The following is a 19824-nucleotide window of genomic DNA, read 5'->3' as shown; positions in this document are numbered from 1 at the left end:
CCCCCCCACTCCAGGTGTACAGGAACACCGCATAGAGCCTTCTGGGTCTGCAAGGAGGCTTGGAAGAGACATTTAAGGCTCCGTAGCAGATACCTGCTTGCCTTGAATTACCAGTGAGTTTAGTGGGTACCTAGGTGAAGAAGGGGGCGCAGGGTCAGACTCTGAAGCATAAAGCCAGAGGTGTGGGTAAGCCTGCTCTCCACAGAGCACAAAAGAATGTATCTGTCCTGCACACTATGGCCAAACATGCAGATATTCTCTTTCAGGTCCTCCAACAAGCATAGCCATGGTAGTGAGGCTGGAGCACAAGCTCACTGGCTTTGCCCTCTAGCACCGTGTTAGCACGGGTTAGTGGGCTGTGTTTCCAGAACTAGATGCTAGGTCAAGGACCTTTACAATGCCCCACACTGCATGATGTAGACTTACAACAAATGGATTTTCAAACCTACCAGCATTTTGGTTTTGGTGCTTTTCCAACACAAAGGCTTAAGATAAAAGGGAATATCAAGGTTCAGCTCAGTCTAAACCTTGTTGCTTAAGTTCTTCCACTGCACCCCACACAACAGATAGCATGTGAGCAACACAGAGAGGTAAAAATTCGCAGCAACTCTTAACCAATTCAGCAGCTCCTGAAATTATGTCAATAATATTGTGGGACAGATATTTTAAAACTGCCAGTGGTCAGACAATTAGATTCCAGTTCTATAAGAAATTCCCCCATTCCCAGATATGTGGTCATGCTGAACTGGAATAAAAAGTTTATCTTTAGACCTTGGTACAGAACAAAAAATTCCCATTTCCTTTTATTTCTGACACACCAAAAGTTTTGAGTCTGATAATTCCAAATCAATGTGTTACAGTATGCCCAAAACAATGTAACATTATATGTGCCACACTTAAGTTTGTATTTACTGAAAATTTTGAAAATATCAAAACAAAATACTTCAAATGTGATAAAAACAAAAGAGCTAAGGTGATATATTTTAACAACTCCTGCCAGCAAAAAATAGTACCATTGTTGTCATTATAATGTGAAACATTTCAATTTCAATAAAAGGGCATATTTTCAAGGAAATGGTACCATCCAAATCTTTTTGCCTTTGTCTCATTTAAATACATGTTTATAGCATGCTGCTGAGTAAATACTTCCATATAAATTCTTACTAGCCCAAGAAATGGTCTTTTCAGTACATTTACCTTACCATGGGCAATATGAATTCATTTCAGCTGTACCCATATTGTGCTGCTCCTACACAGCTAAAAAAGAAACAGGACTTGCCCCCAAAAATTTATCATCCAAAAATGAAATAAGAAAAAGAGAAAATATAGAAAAAAAGGAAACAGCACAGGTAAAAGATGGCCAAGCAATAAGAGGCCAATTCCTCACATGCCTTCATTTTAAAGTCAAGGGGATATCTTTTCCTGACACAAATCTCCCTGTGTTCATTGGCTTCAAAGCACTGCACAGATTTACCCTGCCTTGGAATCTGGCCAGCATGTTCTGAGTATATAAGAGCACATAACCTGAAATGCCTAGCCAAGCATATTGTTTGCATTACTTGTTGCTATCTGAGTTGAAGGGCCACTGTTCAGTCTCAGTAACTGAGGAACTCCTGGGATTACTCAAATGAATAATTTCTCTCCCATGTGAGTGTACATCTGTGGCAATGAATTCAGAATGTAGTCTAGGACTTTGGCAAAAGTCACCTTTTTTATGTAAGCGGGTTGGGTTTGGTTTGTTTTGGGTTATTTCCTCTGAATATCCTGCTAGTTCATTTACTGTTTTGCAAGCCTAAAAAGCCAGCTAAAAGCTCACTTCTGAGAACTGTCTTCATGGAGCAGAGCTTCATTGCTTTTCCCCTCAATAGTATGAGTTTCAAGCAGCTCACTTGCTTCTAGAGGAGTGGCAAAAATAAAATTAAAATGAATTAAAAAAAAAAAAATCCCTGCATGCACTGTTCAGTTAATTCGGTTTCCTTCACACAGACAAACCAAAAACTCATAGGCACTCCTGGCTGTGGCCATGGTAACTACTGGTTTAAGCTCACAGAACTCCCCTAGCCTTTGTGCAGCTACGCCTCTTTATATTAGCTGAGGATCTGTTCACTGATTTATGATGGAAGTGCTAACAAACCCTTAAATGTGGTACTGTAAATGGCAGTATTATACCAGTACCATGGCATAGGAGGCAGAGGCTGTCTATTACTCCCAAAGGAATTGTTTAAGGGCAAGAACCATGATGAATACAGCCTGGGTGGCTCAATTACATGGGGAATCAATTACTTAAAACAAAGAAACTGGATGGAAAAAAGTGACAAAAATTCAAAATTGTTTCTCTGTTGGAGGTCACAGATAACAGCCCTGTCATCCATAAATCTGGAAATCTCTAAGGCATGCTACCCCTGTGTTGAGAGATGACAATTAATTGGTATTTTACTTACCTCATCCATGTAAATTATGCAAGGAAAAATTCTAATTACTGCATGCTACATATATATAAGGTCAAAGTGGGCCAGCTTTTGACAGTGTGTAAAATGGATTATATTTATCCTTCACGTGAGGGCCATGATCCTGTACAAACCACATGACTCCTGACCCCCACTGTTTGTGAGAGACCGTGCACAAGTCAGTGAGACTGCACAGGCACAAGGGTCCCTTGCAGAAGGGAAGACTAGATTCAGCAAAAGCAAAATTGAAGAGCAAGCCCAATGTGAGATCTAGGTATGAAAACAGATACAACTAGCAAGAAAATAACAGGGCAGGCAATGGTAGGGCTTACATTTGGCCATAAGCAATTCAGTGCATTCAAGAAGCTGGCATTTTTGACAAAGCCCAGGAGACAGTTTGTTGGGGGGGGGAGTTAATGCAGTGAGCCCACGAGTTTTGTGTGAGCAGGATTCCTTATCCTCAGAAAAATGGAATCCTGCCTTCTGGCGCTATATTTTCTCTGTCTATGGACTGTATGGGGCAAAAACAGGAAGAGAGTAGGTTTGTGCATGTGGTCTCTCACTGGCCAAGGGAACTGCACCAGTGTGCCCTTAAGGAGTTCTGAAGTCAGTCACCAGAGGGCCAGCACTGCCACACAAACTGTCCTAGGACATGCTTCCTGCCCACTCTGACGACTGGAGCGGAGCATCACAGCGAGGTTATAGACAACAGCCTGCTCTGCTGCCTGCAATGGCCCCACGTGTGACAAGCCTGTGAGGTGAGGTAGAGAACTTACCCAGTAGTCCAGGATTGGGAAATCTCCAGGAGTCATTGTATGTTGAATATTGCGGGTGGCTGTATGGACTCCCAGAAAACTCACTCCCTAAATTAAAGGGAAACAGAAAGGAAGACAAAACAAAAGATCATTTGATTTAAGAGAGCAGTTATGGTTTTGTGGGGGGAAAGCAATTTAGTAAATGCTGTGCTCTAGTGAAGGCCTTTGTAAAAGTACTACTGGTCACCCTCTTTGAAGAAGGGGAATCTGGTGGCCACATTATTAAATGAATGGGTACAGTTGTCTTTATGCTTCCCTTCACATCGCAGCCAAGACTGCTGAGTTGGTGGGATTTTCTCACACAGCCTGAAGAATAACAGGAACACTGCAGGAACACCACAGCTAGGGGTAATGAAGAGGAGTTTGGTGACACATCTAAAGGAGATGGCCTTTGCCTTCATGGCTCTACAAGACTCAGGGCAGGAAGCACAACACTAGGACTCAGCTGCTCAGCCATGCTTTCTGACACCAGGAAAGGATGGATTAGTTAATCTCCTGCATGTTGAATACCATCCCAGACCCTCAAAGAGAACATGGTCTTGGGCTCAGAACGTACTTCCATCCTTTTAACCAGAAGATGGATGCTTACCTCCGTTTCAGATGGCTTTGAAACCCTCCAGAGGAAGGCACAGTAAAGGCTCAAAAGTTACTGCTGTTTATCTCGTCATGAGCTCCTGCACTCCCCATCTGTTTGTTCCCTTCACATGTCATCTCCTGTTTTATACTTCAACTGCAAGCTTTTCAGGGCAGTGCCTTGCACAATGGGGCCCTGACCCCTGGGCAGGGCACCAGGCTCCACCACCATTCAAATACAAATACTACTGCTGTTTTATTAGGCAATCTTCCATGAATGACAGTTGCCCACTCTATTCCTCTCTTTTTCCCTCCTCCTTTTCATCATCTCAAGTACACAGACACACACATATATATACACACACACAAAACAACATAGTATAAAAAAGAATGAACACCATATGGCAAAATGTTGAGACTGCTGCCAAGAAGATGTTCACTGTGACCTTCACTGTTTAGGTTCTCTGCATTGGAATAGCCATTTCCCTATATTCAAGGACTGCTTTTATTCTTAGCTGAGTATAATTAGCTGAGCTTTTACTAGCTAAGGACCTGATCAACACCATGCTTGCAACTGCAAATAGATTGAGCAAATTCTCCCAGGCTCAGTACTCCAAAGGCTGACCAGCCTTGCTTAGCTCTAGCACTCCTGATAAAACTGACTCAAAGGACTGTGACCTCTTTCCTGAACTAGTGACTGGCCTCCATTACTTAAGACATGCTTTTGTTGAGCTACTCACTCACTGGCCTGAATGGAGGGATGCTGTTTTTGATTAGCATTAGGAAGGCACAAACTTTCTGAGTTATCTATTACTGTGGGAGCTCATGATTAGTCCGTACAGTGAAGCCACAGGTAACTTTGCACACACTTTCTCTTTAAATGGGCAAATACACCTCATGTGTATAGCCCTGGTAGTTGGTGTGACTATCTACAAATAGATTTCTGCCAATATAGAAATAACACGTGCTAGTGACAAAAGAAAAGCACAGGGTCAGGTCCAGCAGTATTTGGTCTCCATATAATGCCATTTCAGTAAAAAAGAGCTACCTCTCAGCCTACAGCAAAGAACACAGGAAAAAAAAGGTTGACTACATAGACAGCAAGAGCTGCTGCTCATTTGCTATGCTCCCAGGGACTCTCTGATAACACCCTGTCCCTTTGTTGCTCCCCATGGTTGTTAGGACCGATGATATTGTACCTGTCAGTTTGAGACCTGCTCTCTTTCACGTAACTCAAGAGCCAGGCAACGTTCACTGAAAGGGAAAGGAGGCAGAGCCTGAAGCCAATAGAAAGAAGTACTTTTACACTCAGCACATCTGTAAGTTATGGAGTTCATTGTAGTTGGATGTGGATCAGCCCAGAACATCAACAGGCTCCAGAAAGGATCCAAACATCTTTAAGAACAGCAGTTTTACCCAGCACTGAAGCAATTAATCCCAGTGGAAACAGTTCATTTTGGAAGGAAGATTAAACCTCATGCTTCATAGTTTCTACCTGCCTCTATTTACTGATCTCAAGAAGAGCATCTGTGGGCAGATTATCCAGTGTCTCCTCAGGCAAGACTGCTTATATCTTCCTCAGAGCCTTGGCAGATCCGGGATACTGGGCTGGATGGACTGCAGATCTGATCCAGTCTGGCAGCCCTTCTGTTTCTCAGGTTCCTTTCCTGACATGAGAAACTCAGAGGTTATTTGTGGCTCCTGGAGCTGCTCCACACTGACTGTTCAAGATTCTTTTGCAGGAACAGAAGTGAGAAATAAAGATTTGTGCTGCTGAAGGTAAGACTGTTAAATGTCCATTCCATAAAGGGCCTGTAATGTTTCAACTGCATTTCTACTAACTATATTTCGTAAACCCAGAACAGGTTTTCATTACTGCTTCTAAAAAACTGTATTAATCACTGTGAGCCACTGAAAATAGAGCTGTTTCCAAATTTTTCTTTCTGGTGAAATACATAGTATGTACATTTGCTTTACGTCCCTTGTCCTTTCAGATGATGGATGACATTAGTACCTTAAGGTTTACTCTGTCATAATGCTCGCTTGTTTTCGAAATGAATGAGACATGGTGGAGAGAGCAAAGACAAAAGAGATTATAGGAATTTCTGGGAGAGTGGGACAGTGGAAAGGGAGGAGAGGGTGTTTGCAGAGGTCAGAAGGCTTCACCAAGCAAGCAGACCAGGCAGCTAAAACAATAGGGGAATGCAAGAAGAAAAAGATTTCTGGAATAGAAGTGGCTAGCCTGCATTAAACCCTACGTTCTGCCTCTGTCATCTGCCCACAAGGACTAGCAGTATGCATGAAGGTCAGCAAAAGGAGTGTCATATGTATAGAGCAGTGATTTGAAGTACCAGCACCACTGGCAAAGGTGTCTTGATTTATTCTTCTAGTCAGAGTGATGTCTTTCCTGTTGGATAAAAATGCCTCAACAAACAGTTCTATTCTGCTTCCGGAAAAAGTTCCCCTCCTTGATCCCTGCTTCTAGCTTCCTGTTGCTGCACCTAAGACAGTCTTCTCAAACAAATCATTCCCATTTTTATGACCTTGTTCCAGCCTTCATCAGCTGGGATTCCACCAAGTCTTTGACCTAGCTCTGTCCTACTGGTGTTTGCCCAAGACAACAAAGCACATGGGTAGTAAATTGCTTAGTAGCTTCATGGTTGAGTGATATGCACTCTTCCCTCCCCAGAAGGCTCAAAGCCAGGCCTTCCTTCCAATGCATGCTACACAAAAATCCTTTGATCCTGTCGATTGTTTTATTTTTTTCTTTCTTTTTCTTTCTTTTTTAATTTTCTTTCAGGGTAGGGAGAAATTCAGGGATTAAGGCAATGACTTAGTTTACTTGCACAGGGGCAGGATGATTATGAAAACAAATAATACATTCCTTGAAGTCTCCCCAGATTTTGTACACTAGATGCAGCCCAAGAGCAGGCCCAGGGTGTATAGCCCACCTTGCTGCTGCTGCCTGGCCAAAACACAACATGCATAAACTGATGATAGGGAGCCTCACTACAACTCTTTCCCTAGGAGCTGCATGGAGTAAGTACAGAAGAACAAGATGGACAGGACAACCACTGATCCCTGCTGCAGACCATTTACATGGCTAAGGGTGTGGACATCCAAGATTTTGAACAAAGCTGTATCAAGCTGCCCTGCACCACAAGGAAGGACATCCACACCCATCAGAAGACAGGACCACCCGTCCCACTGTGGCTCCTCAGCACTTTCATCCAGCTTGTCACTACCCCTCTTTCCCATTTTCACTAGCTGTCCCTGTTTTCCATTCACCCTAGGTGTTCAGAGAAACCCTGCCTGTCTGATGTCTATGCTGTGCCTGCTGCTTAACAGGCAGCAGTGCTTTTTAAATACTCAGCAGCGCTGCTGCGCGACTACCAGTGGAAACAAGCTGACATTTCATTGTTTCGTTCCCTCTTGCCTTGCTCTCCTCCCCCCACAAGCTCTACTACCCACCTCCTTTCGCACGCGCACACACACACACACACACACACATATCTTGGACCCTCTCTGGGGGAAGCTCTAGTGCCTGTCAGGCTGAGGCTTCCAATTCTCTGTTTTTTATGCCTCAGTGGTCAGGGTGTCAAGCTCCTGCAGTACAGACCAGCCAGGAGCTCAAGGAGTCGCTGAACACCATCAGTTCAGTGACAGTATTTCTTGCTTCTTAACATACTCTGCATATCCATCAGCCATGAAAAAAAAAGGGAGGGAGGGAGAAGGAGGGGAACAGAAAGGAAAATGAGAGAAAAGAAATAAAAGGGGGGAGGGGAGAAGAGAAGTGGGAGAGAAAGTCTCAAGCCCTGCTATTATCATCACAGCACTTGGGCAGACAAATGGTACAGCCATAAGTGAAACTAAACTAGATGAATGAACACTGCATGAATGCTTCATGATTTTCACCAGATATTCCCGGGCCATCAGCTATACTTCTTGACAGCACTGCTTAATGGTCAGCCCTAGTCCCATTCAAAAAATACAATGAATCAACTACTAGCAGAGATGCATACATGTGAGTTTATGTGCGCACATGTGCACACATGCCTGCCTGTGCTGGGAAGAAAGGGATGGTAATTTGATTAATTGTTCCTTCATGTTAAACAATAAGCACCTTCATTAATGCTTCTCCCATCACTGAGAAACTAAGATACCAAACCAAAGACTTCTGCTGGATTTAGCCCAGCCCTTACTGCAGATCTGACTCTACATTGCCATAGTATTTCAAGGTGCTATAGCCAATAAGGGGCCAGACCCTTCCATTACCACTTGAGGTACAGCTTTACTTTGGAAGGAGGGAGAAAAGATTCATAGTAATGCTATTTCTACAATGCAGCAACAAGACCTGGGAGATGTATTTCATCCTGAGATGACAAGATAGAGATATTGACATCTTGCAGGTGGTGAGCTTGCCACTGCAAGCACAATTCAATGGTTGTAGATGGACCCTCTGAGGCAGACAGAACAGAATGATCAAATTGCATTGTCCATTCTTCTGCATTTTCTTTGGGGATTATCAACCCATGTTTACCAGTTTGTTTGGTTTTAAGGTATGTTTCCTGTAAGTTCTCTTCGTGATGTGCAGAAAAACTAAAAAGTGTGACAAGAACCAAAGGCAAAGAAAAAGATTTCACAGCATCATTAAAAAAAAGAAAAAGGCCATGATTTTAGAGAACCATCTTGTACTGGGGTTTAGAGAGGATGCACATATGTATAATGGGGACTGGACTAATCCAGCCTCACAGAACTTGTCCAAAATGTTCAGACGTAGTTTTTTTGTTAGGTTATTTCTGCATTCAGTAGAGAAATGGGATCCTCCAGAAATGAGTTAGCATACTGCAGCATTCATGACTAAAAGAGGCAGTGGTTACCCCCTGGATGTGCTGGTATCTCTCCCTATTACATAAAGCCTAGCTAATGGCCTAGCTTTTAGACGGCTAAAGGGAGAAGAGATGTCAGTGCAACACTGCAAAGAGAAGCTGTGATCTGTGCCTGCAGGTCCAGAGGAACACTCACAGTGTGTGCCTAGGGTCAGGCCCCATTCTGAAATCACCTCCAGGCATTGTCAGACTGCTTTTAGTAGCTGCAGTGAAACACTAGGTTACTGAAGGTTTCTGTACTCACTGAAAAGCAGGAAGTTAGGGACTGAATGGCAGAAGGAAAGGTAGATGTTCTCAGGCAGTTCTAGGGAGCTCAGAGTTAGTTAGCTCTGCAGAAGCTTGGGAATTTTCTTTCTCTTCAAGAAGACTCTGCTGATCGTAGTGATCAAACCATGGCTGTGCAATGGGACACTTGGACAGGCCCAGCCTGAAGACAGGCATAGAAGCTCCAGTTCTTACTAGATTCACAGTCAGGTACAAAGGGTACCAGATACTAGCTTAAGGCTTGTCCAAGTCAGAAAGATCTGCAGTCAATCTCAGCCAGCTTTGGATCTTGACAGGGGAAAGAAAAATGCCAATTATTTTTCAGTTATTTTTTAAAAATGTTATGCCATAATCTTGGAATAATCTAAGTGCTGGAAGGGACCTTTGGAGGTTATGTGCTCCAAACTCTTACTCAAAGCAGGGCCAGGTCTGAAGCATGTCATATACAGCCAAGTATTGAAAATCTTGCAGCATGGAGATTCCACAGTCTCTCTGAGCTCCTGTTCAAAAGTCTGACTACTGTCATCATGAAAAAAAAAAAACTAAAATCTAATTGGAATTTCCACTTTTACACCTGGTATTCTCCTGTTTTATCACTGTGCAGTCTCAAGAAGAGTCTGGCTCCTTACGGTCCTGCTAGGTAGCACAGCAGTAATAATTTTATCTTTTAGCCTTTTCTTTTTAAGACCATGTGACACTTAACGTTAAAAACTAGCAGCCTAAACAAATATGAAACAAACTGAAATGCAAAATGTTAACCAACCCAGAACAAATACTTCAAAAAGAGTTTTTATACATCATTTCCAAGTTCAGCACGTTCCCAACCAAAAGAAGTCTCAGAATCACAGAAAATCCTGTGAAATCGAAATTCCAGATCCAATAAAGCTCTATCAGAACTTGCAACATGAAGTTGGACATGTCTTTTTAAATTCCTTTCACTGCATTTTCTCAGTTCAGATAGCTGGTATTTCTGTGTGTATTTGGGATAAGAAGAAGCCATTAAGGCTGTGAAGGTTGATGGTTTTACCAGTAAAACTATTTTAAGATATGGCTTATGGAGCTGATCCAAACCTGAAGCTGTCAGGTTTCTGGATCTGTTCATGTGGATTTGTTTTAAATCAGTATAATTTTTCTGGAAATTTAGCAATAATCAGACTATCTCTTATGTTTTCAACCTGGATGGATCTTAATTAACTATTGGAAGATTCATGGTGTCAAGTTCTTTAAGATCTTTTTCAGTTTAAGATCTTTCCTTCCAATTTAGTCGGTCAGTCACCTGCTCAGAGATTTTTATACAATCCATCATTGGCTGCCTCTGTCAGAACTGTGTATGCATCTCCTGTTTTTAATTAATGCATGCATAACACAATCATGCATACCATTCTTGGTTAACATTAATCGGAGTCACAGTTACACAATAAAGGAGTGCTATCACAATCCCCCATATGGCTATAACCTCCAAGGTCCTTTCTCATCCGACTTGTCCTAGTCTCTGTTATTTTCCCCACTTCTAATTAGCTGGATCCTTTTACTATTCAAGCTTCAGGTTTATGAAATTCTTATTTAGCCCTTCCATTTGGTAGATTAATAAAACAAACCAGGAGAAATGATGTTCAATAAATGCAACTGCTTGAGAGAAAAGAATGGAAGGTTGTGGGAGAAAAGAGAGTTCTGGCCAAGAATAGCAATACTTTGCCCATCTCCTACTGGATTTCAGGGTAACTTTAAAATAATCATCTGCTGCACTTGCCTCTRAATTGGGCCTCTATAGACGAACTATTCTTTCTCATTCTATTCTGACCTCCTGACACAGGCTACAGGTGTCCTTATCATTTTCCTGTGGCAAAGGAACCCACTGAACTTTCTTAAGTTAACATTCTCATAACTTTTTATTTGTTTTCTAACATTTTCTTTTGTACAAGCAATCACATGGATCATAAATTTCTTCAGCAAATTCCAATAACAATCATCATCCTGATAGCTAAGATATGCTTGACTGCATGGAGAGCAGGGCTAAATACTGCACTTAGCAACTCAAATGTACTGAAGCAGTTTGGATATTACTTATTAACATTATGAAATAACTGCTATCCAAATGTAACTTTTAAATCTATTACCAAAAAGTCATGTGTGCAATAAGATCATACACACCGGAAGTTTCAAGTAAAAGAACATAAGAACAGCAAGACAATTCACTTTTAACTATATTCTAAAATCTTCTGAAAAACTGGCTTTAGTCTGGTCGAGTATGCCTAGATAGCATTTAAAATAAAGTCAGACAGACAAACAGATGTGAGATAGATAACTTAGAAAAAAGAGAAATGACCTGGCCACTCTATGGAGAACAATGGCTTACTTTCCCCTCAGTTCAGATACTACACTGATGAGGGATATAGAAGAACTTACTATGGAAAAGGACCAGAGTGGAGCAGAGAAGAGAGGAGTGGAGAGGAGAGGAAGTTTTTCGTAGATAGCAAATACAATTTTTTTGACTAAAACATTGCTAGTCAAATCATTTCTCAAAATAGGACATAATCAGTTCTATAATCAGTTCCAGGCAGGACATAATAATATACTAAATTTATCTCAGTGAAAATATCCAAGTTAATAACAAACTAAAAATCCGAAGAAAAGCAAACAGAACTCATAAGCCAGTCTTTGAAGGACAAGCTCAAGAAATTGTCTTGAGAACAGATTTTTAGAAAATAAGACTACAAAAACTACGGGTCCAACACATAAAGGCATTTTATATATTCCAGTGTGATACTTCTGAAAGGAAAAGAGCAGCATCAGTTTAAATGACACACATATATTTCAGCTTATAATGCAGATCTTATTCTCCGTTTATTTAAGACAACAAACAAATATGCCCATTTCTGATCTCAGGGCAAACAAACTGAGTTCATAGCGTATTGTATAAATGTGCCCCTGCTGATTTTTACATGAAAATATTGGCTTACTCCCCACTCTATTTTGACAGTCTTTTCTAAGCACAGATTCTTAATTCTAAAGAGAGTCACGCTAATGTTGCAACAGAGCAAGGCAGCAAAAGTCAGTCATAAGTACACTTTTTTGGTAAGCTGTCCTCTTTGTTACAAACCACAAAGATAAATTCTGTGCACCTCCCATTGCTGCTGCGTTTGACACTGCTTCTGCAGTCACAGGGAAAGTGAAGAGAGCAGGGGGATGGGACATGGCAAAAGTGTGAGCACTCCACAAGCTTCCGCCTTATAGATAAGAAATTCATCACATGTCACAGAGACAGTTTTGCCTGCACATCTTGTAAATCATTTTTCTTTCTCTCTGTACAAGTTCAGAAAAAATTAGGAGGCAGCAATCCAAAGACCTATATAGGCTGTAGTTAGGCTAGTACCCATTCAAGCTAGTGGAAAGCTTCCTCTAATATCTTTTGCCAGTCCCACAGTTAAAGGCTTTTGGCATCCTTCACTCCTGCTTCTAAAACATTTCTGGACTTTGTGTAACAAAATCCATGTAACTCATTCCTCAATGTGCATCATTTTGTTGTCATTTAAGGAATTTAGTCCAAATTCCCTGTACTCGTATTATTTTCAAAATACACCCTCAGAAAAAATAATCCAGACCCTTTCTCTTTCCATAAAACATACTGTTTTGTGGAGTGAGCAGGCAAATTATGCAGCTCAGCATTTAAAAGCATGAAATGCACTCACTGAACTAGAGCTACCCTTGTGCCCTTCTGCAACCAGCATACCATTAACCTGTCTCTGCTCCACACAGCACATATGATCACAGCTGCCTGGCATTCAGCATGAGCCAGTTGTGCAATTATTTTACACAGAGTATCCTTGTGGAAAACCAATAAGATTTTTAGGAGTAGACTAACTCAGGATCAGACCCTAAGCTTGTGGACTAGACTTGATTTTGGTGGCACAAATTCTATTCCATCGGCACAGAGGACAGAATACAGAGACACCAGAGGCCATCCTATTTGCCCTTTTATACGGTGCATAATTATCTTCTATAATATTTCTGACCCTTCTTACAGTGATAATGCTCCCATTGAATTAAGGGTTTTGCCTAAATATAAGCAACATGACTTGGCTCTCTGGGTTTTTTTTCCCCACTGCTTTAAACCATTTAAATGACAAAACACATCATTTCAACCGAACAAACACATGAATACTCAGAGCAGAAGAATACTGTTTGCATTTGGTTTTCACTTCATTGATTACAGTCTAGTGCCTGGGACCTGAAAGGTGGTGGGAATTATTGTGGAATTCCTTAGACTCAGGAGTCTGGCAAGCACTTCCTCCTGGAGTGCCTGGCTGAAGGAAAACCATAATCCCTTCCTCTGGTGTTGGTATGGATTAGCACCTGGCATTTGCCTGCCTTTGATTCCAGGCCAGAACAAAAAGGCATGCTAGTGTGACTGGAGAAGGGATTCCCATGGGACAGGGAAGAGGCTCAGAAGCATATGTCATTGGATCGCTACATGGGACAATGCAGGGATCGGAACAGTCTGTGATCAAAAGAAGATTTAATTAAAAAGAAATATTTCCAAAGGGGACTAAAGAGTTTCATTTAGGAAAACATTTTCAGTGAATGCTTTTGAAAAAAAGGAATCTAGTTTTCAAAATGCTCGAAATCCTCTACTTCAAAATAAGACAGCTGCTCACTTTCTCTGGGCCCTTGGCATTGTATCCAGCAATTTATCCATTTCCAAAGGAAAGAAGGAAATAAAGAATTAATACATGGAAAAAGGGAATGTTTTTAGCACATTTAATTTTCCTCCCTTTTTTTTAAGAATGAAATAGAAAGTGACAGATTTCAGCAAATGAACATCCCTCAGAAATAATTTTTAAGTAAAACTTTCATTACCCAGAACAGAATCCTCATTTTTTGTTTTAATCAAAAAAAAAGAGAAAAAGTTCTGAGCACAATAAGCCCCTTGCCCATTTTGTTTAAAAAACAGTATAATAAAACTATGTCATAAATCTGAGCTAGCTCTAGCCAAGACAGAGTCCCTACAGCTGCTATGTACTGAAAAGGCTTGATTGACAATGAGTACCTAGTGACTCAAAAGATCCCTGGCAGTGCTTGTAATGCCATACAGTTAATTAGACAGTGTCTGCGCTGCACTTTGGAAAAAAAGAAAAGAAAAAAAAAACACAGAAAATGCTACAAAAATTGTTAATTACTGTTATCACCAGTGTAAGCAGCATTCTGTTTTCACTGTGTAACACCCTTAATACTCTGAAAGAACCTGAAGAATCAGTCCATAATGTTGGCAATTTTGTTTATTTTGTTTCTTAAAGCTCATTTCTCTCCTACAAATGGAAGGAACAACTTGCTGGCTGCAACTTCAGAATGCTTCCTATTCCCTTTATGCTTAATTATCTAAGGATACCATCACAGCAATCTGCTTAAAAGGCCTAAATGACGCAGGTGGCAAAACCCTGCTTTCATAAGGGGCGTAGGTCCTGTCCCCATTAGTAGGTAGGTTAACACATATTCATCAGCTGCACGTGGGCACTGGGAAGCCTTCAGCCATGAACAGGTCTGGTTCTAGGCATAGGCGGGTGCTCAGGACAGCAGACTGCCCTGGAGAACAAAATAGCTATGGCTCTGCTGTCTGCTTTACCCATGTCAGAGCCCTTGAAAACCAGGCTGCTTATTGCAGCCACGGCCAAAGTCAGGCTGGCTGGGGACATAGCCACTGCTTGGGACACCTAACCCTGGCCGTGGCAATACCCACCTGGCTGACCTCTGAAATATTTCCTCAGTTTCTGAGTGAGCAGGCAGCCTGGTCTGAGCTCTGTAATGTTGTAACCATGCTAATGTGTATCAAGGTAGCTCCAGATTACCATTATGACTTGCACCCAATGTAGCACAGACATTACCACAGCCAGCTAGAAGTCTGCAGCCACAGGGACTTAGGCTCCTTAGTCACCTAGAGTAGCATTTGCCAAAGACCTTATCTTTAGGGGTACTTGCATCTGTAAAAGATTCACTAAGAGGTGGTTCAAACTGTTTGCAGGAAGTGCTGAAGGTCTAATGGGAATTAACAATAACATTGCAGTAACAAGCTAACAGACTTATGCCAATATATTTGAGAGCATGGTGACTTGACATGCATTTGACACATTCAGCCTGCACATGTCCATGTGCATCCTTGCCTTGTATACCCCACTTCACCTAAGGACCCAACTGGAAGGGACAGTAACATCTGTGCTGTTACAGGGGGACACACTTGTACATGTTGCATCAGGAGCAACAAATTTACAGTCATTCCTGCTAACAACTGGGAGTTCAACCAGGGAGCAGAAGACTGCCAGTGGAGGTGACTTGCAAGGTATTCAAGGCTGAACTGAAAAAAAAGTTTCTCAGAAGTTTCTGAATGTGATGACAAAGGATAGATTCGGACAGCCCTTTTCAGCTTTAATATCTCTGTGACACATTTATTTTCCATTCCAAAAAGAGGCATTTTGAGTTTTGCTGGCCAGTAATTCCACCTGTACATATATCAATGAAGCTTATGGAAAAAATAATAATTGCAATATCAGTGGTTCCTATTTGTACCTGATTGGGGGGAATCAGAGAGAAATATCCCTGCCATCTCCCTGCCTATACAACGTTAAAGTGCCTATTGATATTTGCACTTTTCTTGCCTTCTTCTGCCATCCAGAAGCCCTGGACATTTTTGTTAGTTTCATTTTCAAATTATTTGTTCAATCCATATTTTTTTCTGATGTGCAGAATGGTATGGTGTGCAACTATTTCCTCCTGGATGCACTCAGGGTGCAGAAGCAGAAGTATGTGTGCAGAAGTGCAGCATACATGTACAGACAGACAGACACACACACAGTCACAAAGATATCTGCACATGTATACATAAAGATATGTACCCATCCTTTACTCATTTAGCTTGCACATAGCTTATATTAATGAAACCTTTATGTAGAGGATTAATGCATCCTTAGAATTCAACAGATCAATAGATTGCTTATTACCATCTATAACTTCTTCCATCAGTAAACTTATACTCATCAAAAGCACATGCTGCTCATGTCTGCAATGTCTTTTACTCATTGATCAACCCTTGGATAAGCTGTGTATGTGCAACCATCATCCAAACTTTAACACACATGTTTTCAAAAGTCTTAGTAGCTGGCTACATTTTTCTAAATAGAAGCGTCAAAATTAACTGTACCATCACAGCACTTGTCTGCCTTATTGCAAAATACAGTCAAGTAGTTTATTACTAGTAACAACTGAGATGCATTTGGCCATGATCAGATAACATTTCTCCAAAGTTCCCCATCACATCAAGCCTGCCAATTAGCTTGTAACAATTTAGCTTATTATATTTGTTTATATTATTATAGAAATTGAACAGTATTTCCCCCTTCTCTAATTTTTATATTAACTAGTACCTGGTCAAAGATGTATGCTTTTATTTTTAATGGCTCTGAGTAGATTCTAACATTTAAAAAGTCAGTAACATGCAGATTTTTTTTAACACTACCTCATTTCCAAGAAGCTACAAGGCACAGAAACCCCATCAATGACTAATGAGTTGTGGGTTAAGGTGGATGTACCTTGCTGTGAAGTCACTGTACTGTTCTCGACCCGCGCTGCCTGCCATAAAATTTTAATGCTGCTTCTGACATATTTATGAAATACCTCACCCAGTCTTTGCAGGAAGACAAAAAGATTTACATCGGCAATTATTGCAAGCACATAGGTTTTAGCTATGCACTTTAAACTTTTGTACACAAAGGTGTTTAACTTTAATACAACAAAGGTAGGTGGTGCCACAGAGCAACCATATTGGAACTGCATTAACAAAGATTTATGTCCCTATACAAAGAGGACCATGGCCCAACTCAGCTGCATAGACCATTGCATTGCAATTAATGATGATGAAGAATTTGTCTTTTCACTTTCTAGGTTCCCTTCCTACAGAGATGTCTGCCTTTTCTAGCTAGACAGTACACAGTCTTTTGGGATTCCAGGTGGACCCAGAAGCAAGAATATGAACTGAAGTGGCTACCGACCAAAGTTAAATACACTCATGATGAACAGGGCCATAGTGCATCTGCTGCAGTATGTGTGGCTGGGAGTAAAGTTCATTTCTGTGCCACTCATCTCATACACATGGACAATTGTTCTGGCCACATATCACCAGCAAGTGTGCAATGTAGGCTATTTACTACCCAGAAAAGCTTGCAGCTCTCTTAAAGTCCAATCCATGGGACTAACTTTGACCTTTGTGAAAGACCTTTTCATTCTCATATGAGGAGAAAGGCTCCTGCTCCCCTGAAGGTTTGCAGCTACAGAACAGGTTCACTGCCTCCAAGCTGAGGAGAAGCTGGACATGTTTTTGAGTGAAGCATCTGGGCCAATGAACCCTGAGTCACGTAAGAGCACCCAGAAGAAGCAGCAAGTGATAGTAGTGGGTGACTCCCTGCTGCAGGGGACAGAGGAAAAAAATCTGCTGACCTGACCTGTCATCTAAAAACATTTGCTCCTTGACTGGGTCTCAAATCTGTGATGTTATGGAAAGACTGCCAAAGCTTGTTTATCCCTCTGATTATTATCCCCTGCAGCTTTTCCATGTGGACATTGATGATACTGCCAAGGGCAACTTGGAAAGTATCAAATGTGATTACAGAGCTCTGGGGGCAGCGGTCAGGGGTGTGGAGTCCCAGGTCATTTTCTCTTCAATCCTGCTAGTGAGGGGGAAGGCTGGGAGGTGGAGTAGATGGATATGGCAAGTTAACAATCGGCTGCGCAGCTGATGTCAGCAACAGGGTTTTGGTTTCTAGGACTATGGGACCCTGTTTGAAGATCAATATCTGCTTGGAAGAGATGGGATCCACCTCACTAAGCAGGGCACACACATCTTTGCCAACAGGCTGGTCAACCTGCTAGGGAGGACTTTAAACTAGCAAAGACAGGGGAAGGGGAAAGTTATAGAGACCATGTAGGCAGAGGGAGATACCTCAAGCATTTGCATGTAGGCAAGAAAATGCCTACAAGACAAAACCATGTAGAAATTTCTTGCACTGCTTCTGGGAAAACAGAAGGCTATGATACCTCTCTGAAATGCCTGTACACAAATGCACAGAGCATGGAAAATAAAACAGGTTGAATTAGAGATCTGTGTGCAGTTGCAGAGCTATGACCTCTCTGGGCTTATGGAGACATGGTGGGATAGATCACATGACTGGAAGGCTGTCATGGATGGCTACAGGCTCTTTAGGAAGGACAAGCCAGGAAGGTGAGGAGGAAGAGTGGCCCTTCATGTGAGAGAGCAGCAGGAATGCATGGAGCTCTGCCCAGGGGTGAATGATGGGCTGTTTGAGAGCTTATGGGTAAGGATGAAGGGGCAGACTAAATGGCTGACACTGTTGTGGGTGTTTGTTATAGGCCACCCAATAAGGAGGAAGTAATCGATGAGGCCTTCTACAGACAGCTGGAAGTAACCTCACGTTCACAGGACCTAGTTCTCATGGGGGACTTGAAGCACCCCGGTATTTGCTGGAGGGACAACACAGCAAGGTACAGGCAATCCAGGAGGTTCCTGGAGAGCATTGATGATAACTTCGTGATAGAGGAGCCAACGAGGAGAGGGGTGCTGCTGGACTTTGTATTTACAAACAAGGAAGGGCTAGTCGGGGATATGAAGGTCGAAGGCAACCTTGGTTGCAGTGACCACGAGATGGTGGAGTTCAGGATCCTGAGAGGAGGGAGCAGAGGAAAAAGCAGGATTACAACCAAGGACTTCAGGAGAGCAGACACTTGCCTCTTCAGGGACCTGCTTGGAAGAATGCCATGGGATAGGACCTCAGAAGGAAGAGGGGTCCAAGAAAGCAGGTTGATATTCAAGCATCACCTCCTCCAAGCTCAAGAAGGGTGCATCCCAATGAGCAAGAAGTCAAGCAAAGCAGACAGGAGACCTGCATGGATAAGCAAGGAGCTCCTGGCAAAACTCAAACAGAAGAAGGAAGTATACAGAAGGTGGAAGCAAGGACAGGCCACTTGGGAGGAATCTAGGGACGTTGTCCGAGTACGCAGGGATGGGGCTAGGAAATCTGGAGTTGAGTCTGGCAAGGGATGTCAAGAACAGCAAGAAGTGCTTCTTTAAATACATCCACAACAAAAGGAAGACTGGAGAAAATGTGGGCCCACTGCTGAATGGGGCAGAGGCCATGGTGACAGAGAACACAGAAAAGGCTGAGGTACTGAACACCTTCTTCCCCTTGGTTGTTACTGCTAAGACCAGGCCTCAGGAATCCCAGGCCCTGGAGACCAGGGAGAAAGTCTGGAGAAAGGAAGACTTTCCCTTGGTGAAGAAGGATCAGGTTAGGGATCACTTCAGCAAACTGGACATCCACAAGTCCGTGGGCCCAGATGGGATGCACCCACGAGTGCTGAGGGAGCTGACAGACATCATTGCTAGGCCACTCTCAATCATCTTGAAAAGGTCAGGGCAATCAGGAGAAGTACCTGAGGACTGGTGGAAGAAAGCAAATGTCACTCCAGTCTCCAGGGCAAGAAGAAGGACCCAGGGTACTATAAACCAGTCAGCCTCACCTCCAAACCTGGAAGAGTGATGGAGCAGCTCATCCTGGATATCATTTCCAGGCACATGAAGGACAATAAGGTGATCAAGAATAATCAGCATGGATTCACAAAGGAGAAATCATGTTTAACCAACCTGAGAGCCTCCTACAATGGGATGCCTGGCTGGGTAGAGGAGGGGAGAGCAGCTGATGTTGTCTACCTTGACTTCACAAAGGCTTTCGACATTATCTCCCATAACATCCTCATAGGCAAGCTCAGGAAGTGCAG

At 42.3% G+C, this 19824-nt stretch overlaps 1 protein-coding gene across 3 annotated transcripts in view; it reads right to left on the bottom strand.

The window, feature by feature from the left end:
* Positions 1–19824, bottom strand: part of PAX5 (paired box 5) — a 185620-nt gene that overhangs the window by 14157 nt on the left and 151639 nt on the right. For 2 of the 3 annotated variants that reach the window (XM_026073256.1, XM_026073258.1), the window contains one exon: positions 3224–3310. The exons of the other annotated variant lie outside the window; for it this stretch is intronic. In XM_026073256.1, coding sequence (XP_025929041.1) covers positions 3224–3310 — 87 coding nt within the window. The remainder of the gene's footprint in view (positions 1–3223; positions 3311–19824) is intronic. 3 annotated transcript variants of the gene reach the window in all.

The sequence above is a fragment of the Apteryx rowi genome, unplaced genomic scaffold (assembly GCF_003343035.1).
Source record: "Apteryx rowi isolate R43461 unplaced genomic scaffold, aptRow1 scaffold_364, whole genome shotgun sequence".
Classification (NCBI taxonomy): Eukaryota; Metazoa; Chordata; class Aves; order Apterygiformes; family Apterygidae; genus Apteryx; species Apteryx rowi.
The sequence above is the reverse complement of the archived record's forward strand: the minus strand, read 5'-3'. Positions and strand labels throughout refer to the sequence as shown.